Below are 24,330 nucleotides of genomic sequence, written 5' to 3'. Positions count from 1 at the left end.
TTACTCTTCTATCATTCCGTGAGAATAAATATTCTCATAAATTGTTTTTATTTATAACCACAGACGCACTTTCTTGCGATCGCGCCCCCAACTCTTGCTCCTAAACCTAATTTGACTTCTGCCCACGGCAATCGGCTGACATTTGACATATGTTATGTTGACAGCTGAAAATAAGGCTTTTTACATTCAATAATGGTAAGTATACACTAGTCGATCATTTTCTGTTTTAACTATTAATGTAGTTTACTTGATACGATAACGTACCTAACATAGATATAGTACTGTGAAGTGACTGTGACTCGCAGGCTCAGTTCAATATTAATACTTACAGAAAATGTAAGGAGGGAAATTATCCTAAAAAATATTGGGCTATTTATAAAGGTCAAGTATAGATAGGTATTTGAAGAAGTCAAGCTTCGAGTAATTAATTACTAAATAATTACAGATTCTTAAATGCGTTTCTAATTAGGCTTCTAAATGTCAGTCAGTCAGAAACCATCCCCACTTAAAAATTATGCATGATAACACTTTCCTATATTCAAGTGCATAAGTTTTTTGTACAATGTTTACATCTTAAACCATGCTAAAAGAGCAATTTTAAGACAATTGAATATTGAGTATTTATTTAAGGTTTTTGCGAATTTGTTTTTCTGGTAATCTTTATTATTTAAAAATTATTATATACCGAAATGATATTGTCAATCGTGAACTCAATCTCAAATCGGTAAATGTCAATCAAGGCATCGCGTCTGGTATGGTCTGTGGTTTAGATCAATAATTTTTGCAAATTAGTCGTACATATTTGTAATTTGGATTTGTTGAACTTGTAATACATAACAGTGCTCGTGCTCCATAAAAAATAGAAATTCGTATAATGCGCTGTGAATTCTCAGCTTATCTCCGAGAATATTATTGAAATAAAAGTGTTTTATAGTTTTGAACTTGGTGAAAATGGTATGTGGCATTGTGGGATTTACGTAAACGTTTGTTTGTTAGGTGTGTTTGCTTTCAGTGTGTTATTTCATGTGTGAAAGTGTGAAACTATTGTTACAGAGTCAACCTCGTATGGAGAATATGTGTCCCACGACGCACTTACGGGTGATGTTGCCTAATTCAATGGAAACAAATATGCCTCCAACTTACATTGATATCAGTATGTACTTGCTAATTCTTAATATAGTTGGTGAATTATTCATTTAACGTTCTAATGTTATTGGCTATGCCACATTTGGCGACTTGAATGGTTGCAAAATTCATACATTCTACTTCCTGCAAAATTATTTGCTTTTTAATACTTAGCGAAAACAAACACTTGGTATAATATTATTAACTGGTTTACTTCCTATTTCTATAAGGTCATGTTTATTTAATTAAACCAACATCAAAGTTGTATTGCATTTATGTAACCATACTTGTTTTGAATGCAATAAAATATGTATACATTTTCTATTGTAAATGTATAAGTGTATAAAATATTTATGATTCACATGTTCCACCAGTTGTGCAAGGAAAATCTGAATAAAGTGAATTCAATTTTCATGTTTATCTATTTTATTATTCAAAATATTTTATTACAACTTAAATTAACAGTGTATATGTAGTGTATACTTTGATATGGGATCATAAATAAACAATCTGAATAACATTTTTAAAGATTTTTATAAAGGATAAACTTTGAACTGGTTAATTTTCCCTTTAAAAGGGAGACACTTAAATTCAAACAATTTGGTACCCATATTTTAGAAAAGAGTGAATCATTTATTCTTATTTTTTAATCTTGTAATTATAGATAATAATGCATGTATGATAATATAAAACTTATCATAACTGTTTATAATTTTGTGGTAGGAAATTAAAAATGTATCTCATTTGGTTAATATAATGGTCATTATAATCATATCATCTTATACCTTTAAACGAGCAATTCTTGTATATATATATATATATATATATATATATATTTGGAATCTCGGAATCGGCTCCAACGATTTTCATGAAATTTAGTATATAGGGGGTTTCGGGGGCGATAAATCGATCTAGCTAGGAATCTTTTTTAGAAAACGTCATATTCGTGTTTTATCGACTTAAACGTAGCGACTCTTCCTGACATCTATTGGCGAATAATAATACTAATACTATTTTTTCTTCCTGACATCTTTTGGCGAATAATAATACTAATACTATTTTTTCTTCCTGACATCTATTGGCGAATAGGCTTCACTAAGTTAAACCGAGCAAAGCTCGGTCATCCAGGTACTGATTATCAAATGAGAGATAGTAGGGAAGAGGAATCTTCTCATATAGATATTAGAAGGATTCTAATCACATTCTTAATTTATATTAAAAAAAATGCCAAAACAACCTAAATTAAACATAGTAAAATTAGTTGTTAAAATATTTTAAATGTTTTAGAATGAGAGGTAATAGTCAAGTAGACTTTATATACTTATGAGCATTACACCTGCATATTAGTCTGCGTAGAAAAGGGAAAGAAAAATTGTGATTAAGTTTTCCACACATACCCCATTACCATTCTCCAGTCATCAACTATCTCTGCACCTAATTTAATTCAAATCAGTTCAGTGTTTTTGCACTGAAGAACTGAGTGTCTCAGACAGTCAGATATAGTAACATTCACATTAATAACTATTTGTAGGAATTAAACTAAATTGAAAACAATATATTTTTAGATAACATGGATATCCCCCCGCCTCAGCCAGATTTCTCGGCTCCCCCACCATATGATGTGGCTGCCAATTCTAAGCTGCCTACATATGAGGAGGTCCAACGTGAGAAACAAATGGAAGGGGAGGGACCTCAAGTGAGACATTTTTAGTACTATATTAACAGACCATGGAAATAGGGAATCTATTTCCATGGACTATTAATACAGTGGTTTATCATTTCATATGTATTGAATAGTGCTTTCCTAAAATATCATATTAATACTTTGGCAAACAAAATGTTGAATAACTAAAAGATTTTCAACAATTAATAAGTTCTGATAGTGTGTACATTATTGATTACATTTTACATAAGATAATTAATTAATATATTTTGAAACTTCAACTTATAAACTTATTAAATTGTTTAACATTAAATTCAATACTTTGTTATGTTTTTTGGTATAGGATGTGTCTGTGTTTATAAAATAATGTGTCAAAAAATCTAAGAATAATTAATTCATTTCAATCTAAAATTTTAAACCACATGTTTAAAAAGTGATCTGTGAAGCTTTGTAACATGTGCTTATAGCTATGTAATAGTTTCTAAGAGATTTCGTCATACATGGATTTCAACATATGTGCGTTTGTCCACAGCTACCTCCAGCAGCTCATCCCACTATTGCAGCGTTCGTTACGGTCGAGCCGAGAGAGGCCACCGCTGAACAGTTAGATCCCGAGAACAACTTGCTTGGCACCGATATCATGTTCCTGACATCGTTTTTCGGTATGTTATGTCCATTGTTCAATGAATCTATGCCTCTACTGTTTTAAACGAAACAGGTAAATCAAATTTATTGTATACTAGCTGCGCCCCGCGGTTTCACCCGCGTAAGTCCGTATCCCGTAGAAATATCGGGATAAAAAGTTGCCTATATGTTATTCCATTTGTCCAGCTGTCTATGCACCAAATTTGATTGCAATCGGTGTAGTAGTCTTTGCGTGAAAGAGCAACAAACACACACACATCCTTTCCAAACTTTCGCATTTATAATATTAGTAGGATCTTTTAGTTATTACTTTTTTTTCTCTATTAAATGTGGTTAAGATTTCTGATTAAACAGTTTTTTTGACGACACACAACATTTGTTAATTATAAAGGAGAAAAAAAAAAAATCGTCCCTCTGAAGTTTTCTGACCTGACATTAGGTCCGAATGCCTCTAATTGAAATATTTACATTGCGTTATGTTATACCGGCGAAAAATTTGTCACCATAGATATTTATAATAAAAAGCTAGCTTTCCGCTCGCTTCGCTTCGCTTCTCCCGCGTAATTAAAGAACATTCCCATGGGGTTGAGAGGTTTATCCGAGGTAAAATGAGGTCTGTGTACGTCTCTAGCCTCCTAAATATGTATATCCAAACACATAAATGACCCCATAAAATCGCGTTTCACCGTGAGAGAAGGACAAACCGACACACTTTCGTATTTATGATATTTGTAAGAACTACAAGGATAAAATGTTTATTTTTTAATTAATAGGTAACAAAGTAACCTCAAGTAATTGCATTATAATGACTTCTTGCATTTATTTTTTTCGCTTGAAATCCAACCTACTTCTACATCAATTATCGACTAATAATATAAAGCAGAAGATTTAGTTTGTTTGGACACGCTAATCTCATGAACTACTGGAAAAATTTCAAAAATTCTTTCACCTTTCTATATATCATACATACGCGATCCCTGTGTTATAAGTTTTAAATAAATAGATGATATCACGGTCGAAGCCGGGGCGGACCGTATTGCTTATCTAAATGGAAAAAAGAACGAAATGGAATAAGAAAAAGATATTTAAAAAAAAGAGTTAATATTAGCAGTACAGTTTTACAGACCGCAGTACATAACAGTACAGTAGTAATGTTTTTAACTCAGTAGTGTAAATCTCGCATTGGGGTCATCAACTAATGCGACCCCGGATGTAGGTAGTTGGTTTACAATAACTTATTGTAACCAACTACATCTAGTTCACATTTCATTTCTTCCATACAAGGCCACAGCCCCGCCTTCGATCGACAGAACGGCATAACAATGATTCTAAATAAGTAGCTGTGCTAAATGACTTTTGACCTTTGCCCTTGGGTAAATCCCTGTTACGTCCGATCGATAAAAGCCTTGCATGTTGATTAGATGAATGCGCTCGGTTTGGTTTTGTTATTAACCGACGTGTCCGAAAAGTGGGAGGTTCTCAATTCGACTGTATTTGTCATTTGTTTCGACACTCGAGTATTAAAGTTTTGTGTTTATGGGAAAATTGTTGTTTATTTATTGAACTTGTGAATGTAATATATGTATGTATATGAAGGTTTCGATGTCCGTTTCGTTGTTAAATCGATAAAGATTTGAAATAGCCTAATGCGCATTCATCTCAACTTATCTTAAAAATTCTGAATTTCGTTTAAAGTACTATAGTAGATAAATATTTTTTATACATGACCAAGTCTGTATCAATCTCAGCTCGTTCTTATTAATGATCGAACCTAAGATCAAACATTAATATTTGACATATTATTATCTTCCATCAAGACGAAAAATCAAACTCAATTTATTTTTTTTTTAATTTTATGTAAACTTTACGATTACTTTAATTAAAGACTTTTATCGATAAGCATTTTTTAAAACTATTTCCGATTCGGAAGGTCGTTTCTACCGAAAAGAATCGGCAAGAAACTCGACCTTACAAGAGTTACACCTTATCGAAATGATATACTCAATCTAAGGCAAAGGTTATTCAAAATAATCTATTAAGTTCTGCCTTGCCTATCAGACAGACGGAATGAGGAAAAAGGTTGTTAATCACACACGTGATTATATATCATCTACTGTGACAATGCAGAAAAATACAATAGTCTCAATTAAATGCGCACTGAATTAAAATAAACACTCTTATAGAACATTATTGTTTTTACATAGCGGAAAAATCAAAACCATTGTTTATAACATAAAACAAGGCTTATTTTAAAGATCTAAAATCTATAACTAATCACTCTTCTTATTATATCACCTCAATCTGAATACACCAATTACCAAATACCATTTTTTAGAATACGAACTGACGTGAGATTTATACAAACTTACGTAAGTTTGTAAAAGGGATGTTTTTCCAAGAAAATTTCAAATTTCTAATAGAATTAGCCATATGGCTAAGCATTGTCATGTTAGTAAATCTACAAATCACTATTCTATGTAATTTCTCGGGTTCTTAACTATGTGTGTACCAAATTTCATCAAGTCGACCCAGTAGTTCTTAAGCTTAGCGCGTTCAAGTGAACAAATAAACTCTTCAGCTTTATATATTACGTCGCATATTCATATATATTCTAATATCACCGATCAAATACACAAAACGCCGCCACCGGCATATTTTATGTAGTTTTCGTACATTTTATGTGGACTCGTCGCACGTCGCGTCGCAAAAAGTATATATTTACAGGAATAACAAAAAAAAAACTAATTTCCAGTGGCATTCCTATTCAACTGGATCGGGTTCCTCCTGCTGATGTGCTTCTGCCACACGGTCGCGAGCCGCTACGGCGCGCTCGCCGGCTTCGGCCTCTCGCTCGCCAAATGGACGCTCATAGTGAAGCATTCCACTGAACTCGCCTCGCACGAGAACTCGTGGTTGTGGTGGCTTATTATGGCATTCGGTGAGTACGCAGCATGGAATTATGCTAGGAATGGTGTTTTAGCTTGCCATCAGGTGGTCCGGCAGCTCGTTTGACAGATGGGTGAAAAAAGAAGTGTATTCAAAGACTCTTTAATATTGGTGTAGTTAATATGTACACAAGAAACTATTTTAATTAAGCTTGTCTTCATAAGGTGGCTTATTATAGCTTTTGGTGAATTATACTGTGTATGTTTTATTATTTTTTTATTTCACAGTGGGCAACTGCTAGCTAGCTGGTGGTTCGCCCGATGGTAAGCGATCACCACCGCCCATGAACATTCACAGGTGCTCAGACCTCTGCGAATGCACTGACCGCTTTTAAAGAGTAAGGGATAAGGAAAGGATTTATTATAAGAAATAATGAATGGACTGGGAAGGGTGGGAAAAAGGAAATGGGCCTTTTATTTTAAATAGTCAATTTTTTGTGAGAATTTTTATAATTGAAAGAATGGTGAATCTCTACATTTAACTGGCCTGGCACGAGATTTTTTGGTAGTGGTGGCTTATTGATTTATGACCATTCCTTGGTATAGCGTATTTTTAAAGTGTGCTTTATAATTTGTGGTTCGAATCAATCGAAAACAGGCATGACGTTGCACGAGCCCATGAATCTGGCAATATTATGGCTTTAGATATATGGTTTCGATTGTCATATTGATATATCGATTCACATTTAACATTTCTAATAAACGTATGAAATGTATGGAAAAAAAATTAATGATGAGGAAAATTAAATTTAAAAATAATCATAGCCATCAAGGCGTTATCGCTCACAAACGATATTCATGAGACATAATTTAATTTAATCAGCCGTTCAACTAATAGCCTCTTTATTAAATAGCGTCGTACAGTTCGGCTTCCATGATAGTACAATAATAGCAGAAAGAAAGATTTCGTTTTGTTTTACGTTGAGTATGTTTTCATAGATAAATACAACAAAACCTTCAACTTTATTGTATGACGCGTTTGAAAGCGTAATTAAATTAGAAACTTCGTTTAAACTTATTATTTTGTTAAGATCCTATTTATAAGTAAATGTGATTTAATTTCGAGAATAAACAACAAAAAATTCCGTTCGTTATGTCGAAGCGACAATGTTAATGACGACTATGAGGGAAAGTGGGTACGCGTCGCAGGCATTACGGGCAATGCTGCGCAAGAGTTTTTATTGCAAATTCTGTTTTTTTTTTGTTTGTTTATCTAACTTGATGATGAAATGATATACAAAGATGACGCAGATTTCGAGAAAATCTTATGTAATTTTAAATTTATGCCACGAATCGCAACATTTTTATAAGGAAACCAAAGGAATTATTAACATACTCCACTCAATGTTTTTTGGGACAATAATAGTTGACCTCATAAAATGAATAATTAATTTTTTAACCATATATTATCATATTGTGTGTCATTCTGATTAAATAATAACCGACGAGATAATAAATTTCAATTGAATATGATAAACAATTTTTGTTACTTAAATAAGAAAAGTATATAAAGTATATAAGTGTTACGTATTGATAACAATTTAAAATGCATTGTTCGTTCCGTAAATTTAGTATTAACTCAAATGATGTTGTTAACTGCAAACCTTTTAAATATAACCAATACTTGTATACATTAATTGTTATGCAAACTTATAACATTACATAATTCACAAATAATTCAAAATATGTTAATAAAAACTAATTTGTTCCAGGAATTCTCATCTGCGTGCGCGCTATTATCCAGTACTTGAATATAAAACGCGGATGGCGTCTGCTCTCCGGCACGGCCCAAGAGCGACTGCTGTTCTTCTATTGAAATGCACGTTTTGTCTCGCTCGCACTCGCACGTACACCGTGAATGCGTGAAAGAGATGAAACATTATCACATATTTCAGGTGATGTAAAAATATAATATATTGTATTATGTCGTTTAAAATATTATATTATATTCCTATGTGTCATACATATTTTGTTAATAGATCTTGAGATAAATTTGTTATATTAAACCAAATTTATTTTTATCTATATTCTATATTTATTTAGTTATGTAAATATTTTTTTAGATTTATTTGTATATATTTAACTGGGCTAGTGTTAAATATTAATTAGTTTAATTCCTCGTTTCCAAAAAAACAATTCGATCGTGTTGTTGTATGTAGAGTATAAAATCTGTGTACTTTTTAATTATAATATCATTGTTGAGAATCTTTAGATCTCTGATTTATAGTTGGGTCATTTATATTATATTTAAATTAAAATTAAATAATATGTCACCCATCCAGTTTATGACCGTGTAAAACGTTGCTTGACCTCCATTTTCCTTTTTTCATTTTTTTTGTTAATATAGCGGTGTCAGAAAACATCATCACTGAAAATTACAACTGTCTCACTACCACGAACACACACAGACAGATGGACAAGCAAAGTCTTAAAGTAACTGATTCCCGTTTAACGCCTGTGGATAGCGAATCCCAAAAGGCTATATTTAAATATTTCATATTTCGTGGATTTAACTTTTTTATCTTTAATTATGTGTTTAAAATCAACAGTCCGTTGAGTATAGCTTGTTAAATGCACAAATCTTAATTTAATAATATATAAATCTGATAATGTCCCAACTATAAAATAAGTAAAAATATATATAAGGAGACAGCCAGCGGTTTCATGTATGTGCACCAAAAATTGTTACTTTTATAGTAATAACGTCCAAATATTTATAATTTAAGTGCAATAAAATTTCTAGTGTTCCTTGTGTTTTAAATAAATTTTACTTAGTTTATTATTTTTTTTATTGTTTTGTACGTACGTGGTTTTTGTGTATTCAGTGATCGGTAGGTTTAATACCATTTGTCATTCGTGTAATATGCAATAATTATTTGAAATTTTCACTATTTTATAGTGAATAAAGTAAAATATATCTAAATTATTTAACCTATTATATTTTTTATGTAAGTTCATGGAAGTTAGAATGATATACGAATTTTTTTATTGTATCATATGAAACGCCTAAGCTCTGCCTTCGTCCCAATATTTTTTTATGTTATTTTGCTTTACCGCTACCCAGGAAAATTATATTTCTCTTTTATATTATCAAATATTGGAAATAAATTCGTGAAAGTATAACATTGGCTAAAGCCATTCGAGGCTCTATTTTTTTTTTGTTTAAATAAGGAGATTTTTTCGATGTTATTGATGTGTAATTAACATTAAAAAGACATAATGTATCGGTGATATAAAAGAGACGTTATTTCAATTAAATTTCTTTACGAGTCTGATGAAGGTGAATGTTTCGTGACCATCTCAAATTATCTAATTATGATATAGTTTAGCGCTTAATATATCTCGTATTGTAACATAAGATCTAGATTTAGCACAAAATGTGGATGTTAGTACTTCCTCACGCAGACGCGTGGTTAATGCTTAGTATTTAAGTGATTTTTCTTTTAAATCTAAAGCTTACATTGTCTTATTATTTTGATATTTCTATCTGTTTAAAATATAATGTATGTCCTAAAACTAGTTACTGCTTTATTATATAATTATAGGTTGCATCTACATGATTAATTCGAATATTGTAACAAATGTTTACAATAATAAAAAGTTTATAAATATGAATAATTACTTAATGTCATATGAAATTTTGTGAAACTGCGAGATGTGTGTGGTATTGAGTTTTTATTTTCCAACAATGTAAGTCTTTAGGTTAGTGTGAAGTACATGCTGTGATGAGAGTTTGCGAAATTTCTATAATATTTTGCCGTCTGTAATATTATTTTATATAAATACAGGTCGTACTTGACTGGAAATAAATTTAAATTATAATTATACATGTGTTTTTATTGATAAATGACTGGCAATCCGCCCGGCTTCGCTCGTGATACGTATCTATCCAACGGGGAAAGAATTTTTGAAATCGGTTCGGCAGTTTCTGAGATAATTGCGTTCAACCAAACACTTTATTAATAATGAAGGAAGCAAAAAATATTTATTATATATTATGAATGAAGCGTGAAGCTTTGTACCTCTTTTAATGGAATTGCGCGGAAGGGAGAGTCTTATATACTGCATTTTAAAAAAGTAATGCATAGAAATACATTAAATCCACGAAAAGAGCATTACGCACATTACAGTGCATTAGACACATACACGCATAGAATAATATACCCTTTTGTTCATGGTAAGTTTTAATCCTAAACCAAAGGAGAGATGAATCTAACGAAATAAATATCACTGAAATATGTTCAGCCGATATTAAATTATAAGTGGTGTGATTATCTCAATTTTCTTTTATGTAGGTTATCATAGATGCGGAATTTTTTTTCTGTCCATCTAAACTAAGCAACGGAACCATTAAAACGGCTAGTTAATACATCTTTAATTGATTGACTTTTTATATCCCAATTACTATACGGAATTGAATAAACTGGAATGAAAATAGATCTATTCCCAGAAAACCCTTTTGAATATTAACAGAGAATTCTTTCGCTCAAAATTTGCGCATCATTGAACTTAGTCGAATCAAACACCTACGCAAGATAGGCGTAGGCGGAGCATACAATTTTCAGCAGGTGACATGGAACGGAATTGCGCTAAATAAGAAACCAAATAACTCCCTATAAATTGGCTCACATTCATAAATCTATCATACTGCTTTTCATAGATTTCTCTCCTTGGCAGTGAAATAATCAACTGAACCAGTTCTATCTGCTTATAGCGGTTTAACCAGTAATAAACGCGTGAATGTTTATTTAAACGCCGACTAAATTATAATAAACAATCCTTTAACTATGCTTGAAGATGTGTTCATAGAAGTTCAGAAGTTTATTTAAAGCAGGCATATCATATATATATAACCAAAAAATAATGAAATTAAAAAAGGAAACACCAATAACCTGACTGTTACTGAATTTTCAGAAGTGAAAATAAGTAAATTAATCAAGCTGTCACAAAATATTTGTCTTCGTAAAATAGTATAGGTAGTTATGTAATGAAAAATTAAGAAAGTAAAATCATAAATTAAAAGTAATAATACCTAAAGACTTATTTCATATGAAATCAGTATTCAACACATAATTAACCAAATTATAAATTATAATTGATTAAAGTATCACACTATGGAAGCCTTTTGGTAAATAGATATAGATTACGAAACACAATGAAAAATATTTTTCATCTTACATTGTTAGTGGGTCAGTCGTAAAGTATAGTAAAACTTGAGTATGTCACCCAGATAATATCGAGTACTAGAACATACCGCATTGCTTAGTACAAGTATCTTAGTTGCCAAAAACTACCCAGCAGTAAGCTGCCAAGTTTCGCGCAGGGTTGACGTCCCCTAAACGTCCGCCATATTCACCCCGTTTTCCCGCGTAACGTTAAGAATTTTCGCGCGCACCACGTTCAGAAACTAGCAACGTTCCTTATGAAGGAAGTAATTACGAAACTCTGTTCTCATCTAACTACACATTTGTTTTTTGGGGACAATAATTTCTACAGTATACTAGGTAATTTTTAACAGTTTAACATTTCAAGTAACAAATATGCTGCTAATAGTTTTAAACGAAATTCGAGTGAAAATATGTATTTAGAGTGGACACTTTATGTAAGTGTTCTAGTTAAGTGGTTCGCTTAAAGTTAGGCATTAAAGTCAAAGGTTCTCAACGATTGGCACAAATCCAAGCCATGAGAGTTATTGCTCATATATGATAAATATCGATTGTAGATAGAGAAAAATATGTAACATTGACCTGAACTGTGATTTCTATCAAGGTTCCCTTCTTTTAAATCAACCTTTAGCATATAGAGTGATTATATAATAAATAGAGTGGTTATTATGATTTTGGCTACTTTTCTATAAAAATAATCAATAATTAATAACTTTATAAAAATAGTTTTCATTTTAGTACAGCGTAAATTTTCGAAAATATTGTATTAGGAATGGGAAATTATGGGATATTAACAGAACATGTTAATATTCCCATGTTAACAAACATGTACTTGCATACCCACATAAATTTTACAAATATACAAGTTAGTACCAAACCATGTAAATTATATTATTTTATTAATCTCTGTCTACCTCAGGTTTGGATTATAAATACCATATTAAACTTAAAAATTATCTAAATAGGTCCGCGTCCCTTTAATCTATTTAATTGCATACACGCGATGAGTGTAAAATAGCGTCTCGCAAAATGCATCTGCAGTAATTAAAACTCGTGAATATATCACTCCACAGGGATTTGGTTTAACACATCATAGATTTGCATTCAGATAAGTTATTAGTTCTTAAATTTTTATTGTACATAAGCTAGTATAAGATACATTTTAAACTCACAATTCTGTATAATAAACAAAAACGGATTTATAGCTAAAACGATCAAGAATCGATATTAAACATGTACAAAAACAACTGAGATAATTGATTATTTCATATATTTTTTATTTTATTTATAAAAGGTACCATACAGCTAATTTTACAGTATCTGATTAATTATCACAGTAATTACGCCAATAACAAGGTACACCAATAGCTGGTTAAATATAAGTGACAAAAACAATATTATATTATAATAATTAATTGATTAATACGCTCATCCCTTTGATACTGTCTATAATATAACTCGCTCGTCCTGGCGCAGCCCGATATTCTCCTGAGACAAAAAATAATGAAACAACTTTTGAGACTTAGAGATACCATGGCTTTCTATTGGTACAATTTTCGAATTCGGTCCAGTATGACTAAGACCATGTGAACTATCAGCGAAGTTATTCTAATATAAAAAATACTACCAAAATTCATAAACCTTATCTCTTTAAATATTAGTATACAAAATTAATATATAAAATATATCTATAACGTACATATCACGTTTGCTTTATAAAGATATTAAGATTTAGGTACATACTGCAAATTAAACCAATCAACAAGGAAAAATTCTATCTTCAATGGGCATAAACACGAATTATACTCTGCACTTCCACTTGGAAGTTCATTGAACTACTCGTATAAAATCGTGTTTAACTTGTGTACGAGTGTTATATGATTTTTTCTACGTTAATTAGGTATTCCTTTTTCGTTTCAAAGATTCGGTTATATTCTAATGGTATTAATATCAACTTTATGGACTCTTATAAACTCTTTATATAACAATGCGTACCTACGTGGCTCACAAGAAAGCACGTACGTAAAATTATCTCAATTCAATTAGTAATAGTACTGTATAGTATAATATTATCTGTGGTAGTAGCTAATATTTAAGTTGTAAAGATGAAGTACTATCTTTTTAATTCAACTATTTTCGCGTGATACCCGATACTACAACTTGCAATCAAGTATCGAGTTCTAAATACTCAAATCATTTAACCCAAGCAGTTTTAACTGTTATAACTTTTTGCGCCATAAAGTTAATACAATTTGCATTTGGGGTGAACCCACTCTGCTTGACTACAGTCTGGCGTCGTGTCGCCTGGCGCCCGTTTTACGACCGAATATTATGTAATATTGATCAATGTACTTCTTACTAACAACCTTATTGGTATCGGAATTCATCATATTTTCAGTATACGTTCTATATTTTATTTTGAACGTGTAGCGTTGAACTAAAAGGATGGCCTGACCAAAAGAAGAGGCTATGCCTAGGATAATGTTTCAAACGTGTAGGCGTAGATTTTATAATACTATGCTAGAAGTGTAATAAGAAAAAAACAAAGCGTCAAGAAAACAATAACTGTATCTAAAAAGGGAAATATTCTATAATGTATTAGATTTTCCTAGTTAACTTAGGTTAGACCCTGTAGCTACAAATTTAGCGCGTGAAAATTAGTGTCAATTACTGTGATAAAAACAAAGTGTATGGGCATATATGATGTTCTTCTCTACATTAGAGACCTGGGCAAACCGATTTTGTTGACTCTTTTGCATTCGAAAGATGGTGCTTACCGGGCGCTCCCTTTGTAGGTACCATGATCGAGTTTTGACAAGAGCATCCATGTAAAAACGACATCTAAATCTTGCGCCACATGGGGCATTCATAAATATAAGGCTTCGAGGCTAGTTTTATGGAATGTATATTTTTCTTTATAATTCTTTTGGCAGACTGAACATGGCTCAGACGCACCTTGAATAGTTAGTTAAGAGGACTTTTGGTGTCCAAATCACAAGCCTGAAGTTCTCTGAAAATGTTGACGCAGTGAATGAAGCTTTCGATAATAATTATCTGATTCAAGTATTAAAATATCAGTGCATAAGAAAACGATTTTTTTATAACTTTTTTCAACTTTCCATGATTGTAACAAAATAAATTATACTGTACTTAACCTAGTTATATCTTGAAAAAGGTCTGGTTTAAATTCCAATACGTTAGCATTTTTACTTCACTTTATTAAAATTCATGAGCTCATGCATCTTCTCTACAGGTTTATAACGATTTCACATTAAAAGCTATTACATCAAGTCAACTCAATGATTTATAGATAATACGTTTATTCCAATAACATCTTCCCTGATTTTTTGATTCGTTTATTGTGATTTCATACCGTATAGTCGTCGTTGTAAATTATATACACATATAACTGGCTTTATGTTATATAATTGATGCCTAACAAAAGACAGGAAATAAAAACCGTGTTTTAAGTACCAGTACCAGTAATTTAACCGTTCATAGTAAATAATTACCCCCATCTCCAAAAGTATCGCGATTCAATATGCCAAACATTATGGAATCTGTTGTATTTTCTTTTAGGCCTGAGCATAAAATACGATTCATACTTTGACTGATTTTTACTTTGACTGATTCATAAAAAATATTTGAGTGATCAGTCCAACTTCGGTCAACGAGCTTATATAAATTATAATATAACGTGGATGTTTACAAAGATACAAGACACGTTTCCGGTCCAAAGCCACCCTGCGCATTTCTGACGTCACAACAAAAACAAAATTTTATGTAACAGTCGCGTCAGCGGACGTTGCACAACCAACACCTGTCTGTATCTTTGCAGTCGCCACCAAACCTTTGTAATAGAGAACATTGTTGTATGGCAAATTAATTATAATAATAGATAATGCACTGGCAGATGTATTTGGCTTGTGATGGTGTCCTATTATATCGAGACACTCCGAATTGGCAGGCCCTTGAGCTAATTCAAAGTTAACTAAAATAATACGTCTACTGTCTCGTTGTTTGGTATGGCATTGCGAGCTGTCTTCGTGCTTGGTGATGTATATACGATATAAATACCTCCGAGACTATTTCATTGACCTGCTATGTTATGCGAATATAAACTCTTCCATTTTATCTTCTCTCAATTGTTGAAGATATTCATATTAGTTTAATTAAATATTTATACCTAACAAACACACGCCACTACACTACCACAGATAACGTAATTATATCCTATACTTAAATACGTTAATATTCGAATAACAAAGATAAAAAAAAAGAATTAAAAGTTTAAATACCTTCCACCCCCTTCGTAATATTTAGTGAAAGTCACTAGCTACTCCCACGTTTTTCAAAATCACGTGTAAATATATTTTCCGACCGAACCGAAGAGGTGGAGGTTTCCAATTCAACTGTATTTTGTGTGTTTGAGAATTTTTGACTATGTGAACCAATTTTAATGATTGTCTGGTTTAGCTTTTTGTTATTTTATCCGATTTTATATTAGCTATTATGACAAAAAGTACATTCCAAAGGAAGCGAGTGGTATCTAACTGTCGTACAAGTGACTTAAAGTAAATATGTTGCAAATCAGCTGTTCCGACCAATAAATCCAATCCGAATATCAACACGCCTCTTACCATTTTGTGAACTCTTATGGTATTTTGGATGTACGTTTCTTATTTAAATCACATTTGAGAGGAGTTATGGAAAGTTCCTAAGTGGATTGTAGGTACTCTTATTTCAATTAAATTTATTCAAACATGAAATATTGAACATTAGAAATCTAGAAAAAATCTATCTCTAGAACATAGAATCAATGGAATATAACGTAACGCACTTGACATTGTTTTCAAACACGATTTGACCGATAATGTTAACAAGTGTCGGCCATAATTTTATCCTATATTTACTCAGATTAGAAATATACAATATAACTATGTATTAACTAGCTGTGCCCCGCGGTTTCACCCGCGTAAGTCCGTATCCCGTAGGAATATCGGAATAAAAAGTTGCCTATATGTTATTCCAGTTATCCAGCTGTCTACGTACCAAATTTCATTGCAATTGGTTCAGTAGTTTTTACGTGAAAGAGTAACAAACATCCATACATCCATACTTACAAACTTTCGCATTTATAATATTAATAGGACTAGTCGTGACCAAGTGGTGGATATTTGACAATCACCAGACAGTCAGGGGATTGTATATATATATAGTATGAGCGCAATGTCAAATGCATGTTATTTATATGGATACTAAGTGTAATAATTAAAAAAAATCTAAACCATAGATAATATAATATCATACTAGCTAAAACTATAAGTGCGCTAAACATTCTTCGTAATCGCAATTTTCGTAAAAACTTTTCGCTTCACGTATTAATATAATATACCCTTATCTAGCACATTTAATAAAACAAATGCATTTCTTGTACATATATTTTATTTATTTTTTAGTTTTATAGCATTGAAATGCTTTATAAATGAGAAATTTTGAAAGAATAGAAAAAATTTGATCACGAGGCAGGATTCGAACCTGCGTTTCTTGCCTAACCGTAGCAACGCCTAGCCTCTCGGCCACCCGTGATCCAGTGATATATATTTTATATAAGGTTCTTCAACAGTACGAAGCTTATTATTAACTTAAGTCATAGATCCTTAATGTATTTACATACATTTATTTCAGCGATTCAATTAATACTTTCAAATAATTAATTACGACATATGTTCAATGCACAAAGTCAGAATAGGTAAAGTTTATTAACGTAGCGTAACGTTGGGCTTGGTACCGCATTGCAGCTACGGCTGAAACAGATGGAAGCGCGACAATCGATTCTTAAAATCAAGTACAATATTTAAATAAAGGCTTATTAAACAAAAACATTCTAACATATCGCTACATTATAATTCATTTTATGTGAATTTTATGAAATCTTTCAAAGTTGTTTTAATGGTATAGTTATAGTATATGTAAAACTGGTAAATCTGATACAAACATCAAACTCATTTCAAATCCATCATCCTACTTTTTAATTTTTTATTTAATCTGTATTCTAGAAAGTTCTCAATCTATCTGATAAAATTCTCCTAAACAAGTACTTATTTAGCTATTATGTTATGCTTAGACTTAACTGGTTGTTTAATACAATAGAGCATCGGTCTAATGAGAACTCTTGCATTCATGAAAATTCAGATGTTTTGAACGAATTTTTTTGCATTGCGCTATATCTGGAAATCGTAGGCGCTATAGAACTTCCTACATTTAAAGTGCCACTTCGATAATACTGTATCATTGTAGCACATTATCTACATACTTGACATTAACTGGATTTCCTTTTTTATTAGTAACTAGCTGTTCGCCCCGGCTTCGCCCGTGGTACATATATCCAGATCCAGCAGTTTTTGTAAAAAACATTACAAATATACTTTCATAAAAATCATTCTTCTTAAGAATATTATCAGTGTAGACTTATTATGGTATGATGAAATAATGTCGTACTATTTAAAACTATGGTAATAAAACGTGTCAAAATAACGCCACGCGTCACAACACTGCCTCTTTATATGTTCTGGCATTGACAGCTTTTCGGCGATAAAATGAGAGAAATTAATGTATATCATGTAGAGAAATTACGAAGTGAATGTGTACACAACAATCAAATATTTATTATGTAAACTGAATAAGGTCAGCCAGTCCAACTAGTTTTCCTAACGATATAGTTTCGTGGTCATTAGAATAAACCATTTTATCAGGCAACTTTTATTTACTTTCAATGCCACATTTCCATTAGTCCAACGGATTTTTTTAAATTTATAACCGACGTTTCCAAAATGGAAGGAGGTTCTAGTTTCAGCTGTCATATGGTCCGAACCCTCATAGAGGCCTATGTCCCAGCCGTGGGAACAATAATGGACTGATGATGATGATGATTTTTATTTATATTTCCATTTCTTCTAGAACTGTTGAGTCGAGAATGAGACGCGATGAATCTGTAAAGAGCATAACAAGGTTTTCGTCGGCCCGCCGAAGCGAACAACGGCCGGCTTTGACGCTCAGCCTGAGACAGAATTCGCTTACTATCAGCACACTCGCGCAGCAGGCAGCATACTTAGCAGAAAAGGCGAGGCAAACAGAGACGTGAGTTTAATAATAATATTAATAAATTTGTTACAAAAAGTATATGTTTATTATTATTTATTTGGTGTACCTTGTCGAAAAAGTAGGTACGATATATAGAGATTTACTAATCTATTTTTTGTGGTATAAGTAAATATAGTCTATTATTTTCTTCAAAATTGCTCTTGCACTTGAAATAGATTTCAATATACGTTCAATCTCAAATTTCTAAGTATGAAATACTTTTATATAAAGAGTGCTCTAAACTCTAAAGACGAAAATGAACATTTAGGAACATGAATAATTTAATTTTTAAATCCTGTCAACATCATAAATCATTATCTATTATGAGAAATAACTGATTCCGATACTGCACCCATATAAAAAACTTACTACATAATGGGAAATAATAAAAAAACCGATGTTTGTTTAGCTGCTCAAGGATACCATAAAGCCATGGGAAAGGCTACGAAACGGTACGCACCGCGACCAGCTTAGCTTGCAACCATGCCTCATGTAATGAACATACATTTGCGATACATCATTATTTGTTATCATTATAATGTGTTTATAGTCTCACACTCGTTTTCAGCGGGGATCCCAATCTACAAGCGCCGCCCACTTCTTGGTTTAGACTTGTGAGTATTTGTTTGACTGACAATTTAATGTATGGAAGGAGTTTGGCTAATTGTAAACGAAATGGAAAAACATATTTAAAATTAATAAGGGAAGAACTATAAAAAATATTAATTATTGAAGATAAATATGTTTATTTACTGTTTGCAACGTATGTAAATATTAAGGCAGCTAGCTTACAGTACAAAAATTATGTACCTTACAATTGAAATTTATTGTTTAAAATCATTTATCTCGATAACTATAAATAAAAACAAATCTCATTAAAAATACATACAGTTGTTATCCTATATATCTTGGCTGTTCATGCACTATCCTTCACTATTCTCGAAACCATGGGAACTGATAATCCTTTTCTTTTGGGTTTAATGAATGAGCCTCTCAATACTCAGATGGTGCTAGAGGCGTAAGAGAGTTCACCAGACTACAAAAATTTCTGGCAAATGGCACCTAAAAACCTACCATTAATTCTATAACTGATAGATGTTGTTAAAACAGCTCGCTTTAGCGTAACAAACCTACTACACTGTTTTCTATTCCCATCGGCAGTTTCGTTTCGCGAAACCATGGGAGCTGTTAATACTCCTACTCGGTTTGATCTTTGCGTCTCTCAATGGCCTGATGGTGCCGGTGGGTGTGATCGTGTACGGAGAGTTTACATCGCTTCTGATAGACCGCACGGTTATGACTGGGACGTCTACCCCGGTGCTGCTTATATCGTGGTTCGGAGGTGGAAAGCAATTGTAAGTACTGTAGTGATAGAATAATGTGTGGGACTTTTTATCTCGTTGTGGGTAACGGTTGTCGGGTAGAAAACAACCACCACAGTCCACAGGTTATTTGTAGAGGTAACCAGCCCTCTACAAATGCGTAGCCTGCTATTCTTAATAATTAATAAAGGGGCGTGGGTGAATAAGTTAGGATTATATTAGAGTTAAATGTACGGTTTAATAAAATGGGATAGTCGTAGAATTTAATATGTGTTTGTGTAAACTATATATAATATATAAATTAAGTTAGCAGTAAAATTTATTATTTTTATATATTATGTGTATTTCAACAAACCACTGGAACTAGCAAGATTTTTATCGGCAAAAGGATTGAGTTTGTTAACTTTTCATAAAAACTTCGAGTAAATTTAAAGTGTTCTTCCCCCGAAAATAAAATGTGTTCACTGTCACAAAAACACAAAATTCTTGTAATTCTCTTGACCTTAGAAATGTATGTCTTTTAATCAAATCGTCTAATGATTTAAATAAATTTCCTAGAAAAATTCCACGTTGATTCAAAAACTATGTCGTTATTTAATTCGCAGAACGAACGCAAGCGCAGAAGAGAACAGATTAGCGTTGATTGAGGATTCGGCAGCGTTCGGCCTCGGATGTTTCACCTTCTCCGTCATCCAGTTCATAGTCGGGGCGATTAGCGTCGATTTGTTTAATTACGTCGCATTAAAACAGGTAAAACTTATGGATAAAACAAATCAATTAAATGTTATAACCGAAATTGAATTTACCGATTCATGATTTTCAGGGTGGTTTGAGGTTTTTACGTTTGATTTGTTTTATATTTATTTTTATAATTTATATGATACATACTATACATAAAGCTGAATAGTTTGCTTGATTGAACGTGCTTGTCTCGGGAATTAATAGACCAATTAAAAAAATGCAGGGGAAGCCGGTGAGGACGGCAAGTATTACATATAGAAAAACAGACAGACATTTGACATATCTGTACTCCAATATTAAAAGAAATAATAAACATATATATACAGTACGTGGATGGAACGCTAAAAAAACACTATGAATCGAGATTTTTTTTTGTTTTTTTTTTTTGGAACGCATCGTTTAAAACGTATCTACACCCATACAGATTCATTTATTATAACTTTCAGATAAATAGGCTAAAGGAGAAGTTCTTGAAAGCTGTAATAAGACAAGACATCACATGGTACGATCTGAACACTTCAATGAATTTTGCAACAAAAGTATCTGAGTAAGTAACTCATGAACTTTTCTGATGTGTTTTTTACATTTTTGATTTGTTCTTTATATTACTTAGTGGAAATAGTATGATAACAACCCAAAGAACACTGCTACTTTGTATCCAAACACAAAATTTTACATTTTTTAGAAAGATTTAACTGAGCATAAAAATGAATAAGTATATTAACTATACGTAAATAATATCAATTTCGTAGTACCTATTCATAATTGTATTAACGCTATACTCTGCTCCAAAAAAACCAAAACCTACAATTTTCTTTTTTTTTTATTTTCAATGCTAATAAATGTACACTTGTATTCATTCACCTAGTCATATCTATTCCATATCTTACTTCGTACTGTATAAGAGTTAAATATAAATAAAACAATTTCTTTGAAAATAAAATTTCTTAACCAATTATTTATATTCTTTAAGTGACGTAGAGAAATATCGCGAGGGGATAAGCGAGAAAGTACCGATGCTGGTGTATCTAGTGATGTCATTCGTGACGGCCGTCATAATATCGTTCGCGTACGGCTGGGAACTGACGCTCGTCATTCTGTCTTGTGCGCCTGTCATCATAGCCACTACCGCTGTTGTTGCTAAGGTATACATATATTATATAATGCATACAAAAATGTACGAATTTTGGCGTGAAAATTTCTCTTTAGTATGAGGTTAAGTAAATAATAAATTTGTCATTATTTGGAATTGCCAAGTTGGTATGTAAATACTTACAAAAAGGATTTAGAACAATCATCTCTCACTTTATCATATTAATTTTTTATACTATTTCTATTTAAATATGTTCATGACTTTATAATATGCTTATACACTATTTCTATAAAACAGTTTTAATAGCCGTTGTCTGTAATAAGATGAAACTAAAAATACAAGAGTATTTTTATTTTTTATATACCAGATTCAATCTTCGCTAACAACACAAGAGCTAAAAGCGTACAGTGTAGCCGGAGTCATCGCTGAAGAAGTCTTATCATCCATTAGAACTGTGGTCGCGTTTGGCGGAGAAGAGAAGGAAATTGAAAGGTGAATAATGTTTGCCTTTTCACGAGTTTATATTTATAAGCCTAGACTATAAGTATAGTTTTATGTAAATAACTATTTGGTCGTAAATTAATACGAGTCTTTGGAATTTATAATATGTACTTCGGTATTCATAATATTATGTAAACAATGTCTGGTATATTATAGAGCCTGTTATGTTCGTCTAAAAGTATTTAATAGCGCAGGAGTTACAGTCTTAAGATTTTTTCTCCGATCTCTAATACTGATAAGGGTTACAGTAATAGTTTTACCATCCTACAATTCTTCAACTGGAAAGTAAAATTTTATTTACTATCCTTATGTTTCATAGATATTCAAAACGGTTGCACCCAGCACAGTCGATGGGCGTTAGAAAAGGAGTCTTCTCCGGGATAGGCAGTGGGGTGATGTGGTTCATCATCTACGCAACGTATGCACTCTCTTTTTGGTACGGGGTCGGGTTGATCCTGGAGAGTAGGCAGGAGGAACAACCGGTGTATACACCAGCAGTGCTGATGATTGTATGTATTTTGTTATTATGTAGTATGTTTATTTTCTACGCTAAGGAGACTGTTTTCATAACATATGATAACAGCCTTAGTCTGTAACTTTATTCACACTGTTGTCGATTTGCAAAGCTATGTCAATATAACTCGTCGTCTAGCTGTCAAATTGATAATGACAAATATTGACCACTATCGCTTACACAATAATACCATGTTTTATTATCATGTTTGCAGTTCCGTGGGGCACAAAATGATCAATATGTTCACAGATATTTTTCAGCGTTCTACAAGGCGCCCAGAATGTTGGGTTAACAGCTCCTCACTTAGAAGCCATGGCCTGTGCTAGAGCCTCCGCTGGTTCTATATTCGCAGTACTAGATCGAAAGCCTCGCATCGACAGCCTCTCCACTGAGGGCACTAAACCTGAACTAAATGGAGATTTGGAGCTCAAGGACGTGTACTTCAAGTATCCGGCGAGGCCAGATGTCCAGGTAATATTGAATCGAGATGAAACTGTTGAGCAATGTTTGTAGGTCGTTATAGTAGTTAGCATTAAAAGCCTTAGCATGCTTGCCTGAGCTAGTATGGTGCATTAAGTTCTAAGTCCACAACGCTTGGTGTGATACTGGCAGAATTTGATGATACTATCGATATTTTTATTTTATTTTCATAATTGTTTTATTAACCGACTTTAAAAAAGGAGGAGGCCATTTTCGACTGAGTGAACCGATTTTCTCTCGTCACTCGCCATCACATAAATGACTACAATGTAAAGTCTACAACCACAGGTGCTAAACGGTCTCTCGCTCAAGATAAACCGCAACGAGACAGTCGCGCTAGTGGGTTCGAGCGGCAGCGGCAAGTCGACCGTGCTGCAGCTGCTGCAGCGTATGTACGACCCGGACGCGGGATCCGTCACCGCGTCCGGCCACGACCTGCGTAATGTGAACGTGCGCCACTACCGCGGGCACATCGCCGTCGTGGGGCAGGAGCCCGTGCTGTTCGCGGGCACCATCAAAGAAAACATTCGGTAAGTCAAACATATAAACCTTTTTTTCCTCCCATTTATCTTTAGTCTATCGAATTAAAATAAAATACAAATTTGGCAATCCTATTGCAAAGGCCTTTGTGTATATTGCATGGGAGATGGTGCTCACTTACCACTAAGCGACCCACCAGCAGCTGGTGATTACTATCTCCTTTGCTTAAACAGGTTTAAAGAAATTTGACTCAGTCTTATAGTTAATTATTTCATGATTTCTTTTTCAGGATGAGTAATCCATCTTGTACTGATGAAGAAATAATAGTAGCAGCAAAGCAAGCTTACTGTCATAGCTTTATCAAGAATTTGCCCAATGTAAGTAACTTAACATAATGTAGCTTGTGTCCCAGCAGTGGGAAAAAAATGTAGACTGACGATTATACTTAGTCTGGCCATAAATACTGTTACACTTAATTATAAAAAAATATTACATTTGAATTTCGAATCTGTC

General features: G+C 32.6%; 2 protein-coding genes across 3 annotated transcripts; both read left to right on the top strand.

Moving 5' to 3' along the window:
* Positions 1–735: 735 nt before the first annotated feature.
* Positions 736–10,200, top strand: LOC119837450 (NEDD4 family-interacting protein 1-like). Of its 2 annotated transcripts, XR_005288147.1 has the most exons (7): positions 736–954; positions 1,054–1,153; positions 2,691–2,821; positions 3,321–3,450; positions 6,186–6,371; positions 8,091–8,273; positions 8,726–10,200. XR_005288147.1 is itself a non-coding variant. In XM_038363034.1 (6 exons), the coding sequence occupies exons 1-6, from the start codon at positions 952–954 to the stop codon at positions 8,192–8,194; spliced, it is 654 nt and encodes a 217-aa protein (XP_038218962.1). In that variant the 5' UTR covers positions 736–951; the 3' UTR covers positions 8,195–10,200. The 2 variants fall into 2 exon arrangements, 1 of the variants encoding a protein (XP_038218962.1); XM_038363034.1 differs by having other exon boundaries at positions 8,091–10,200.
* Positions 10,201–11,687: 1,487 nt separating this feature from the next.
* LOC119837264 (multidrug resistance protein homolog 49-like) lies at positions 11,688–24,212 on the top strand. The gene is made up of 12 exons (XM_038362781.1): positions 11,688–11,882; positions 18,504–18,683; positions 19,255–19,300; positions 19,848–20,041; positions 20,614–20,758; positions 21,196–21,296; positions 21,723–21,894; positions 22,210–22,334; positions 22,663–22,852; positions 23,107–23,328; positions 23,626–23,867; positions 24,107–24,212. Exons 2-12 carry the CDS (start codon positions 18,520–18,522, stop codon positions 24,210–24,212), a joined length of 1,707 nt encoding a protein of 568 aa, XP_038218709.1. The 5' UTR covers positions 11,688–11,882; positions 18,504–18,519.
* Positions 24,213–24,330: the final 118 nt, after the last annotated feature.

This window comes from Zerene cesonia, chromosome 27 (assembly GCF_012273895.1).
Source record: "Zerene cesonia ecotype Mississippi chromosome 27, Zerene_cesonia_1.1, whole genome shotgun sequence".
In the NCBI taxonomy this organism is placed as follows: Eukaryota; Metazoa; Arthropoda; class Insecta; order Lepidoptera; family Pieridae; genus Zerene; species Zerene cesonia.
Note: the sequence above shows the minus strand (reverse complement) of the source record. Positions and strands in the feature narration are given on the sequence as shown.

Coding starts and splice junctions, on each gene's coding strand:
- LOC119837450 (XM_038363034.1), top strand. Junction 3,451..6,185: donor GTTCCTGACATCGTTTTTCG/GTATGTTATGTC, acceptor ACTAATTTCCAG/TGGCATTCCTATTCAACTGG. Junction 6,372..8,090: donor GTGGCTTATTATGGCATTCG/GTGAGTACGCAG, acceptor AATTTGTTCCAG/GAATTCTCATCTGCGTGCGC.
- LOC119837264 (XM_038362781.1), top strand. CDS start 18,520: ATGAGACGCGATGAATCTGTAAAGAGCATAACAAGGTTTTCGTCGGCC. Junction 19,301..19,847: donor CCACTTCTTGGTTTAGACTT/GTGAGTATTTGT, acceptor TCCCATCGGCAG/TTTCGTTTCGCGAAACCATG. Junction 22,335..22,662: donor GAAGAGAAGGAAATTGAAAG/GTGAATAATGTT, acceptor TATGTTTCATAG/ATATTCAAAACGGTTGCACC.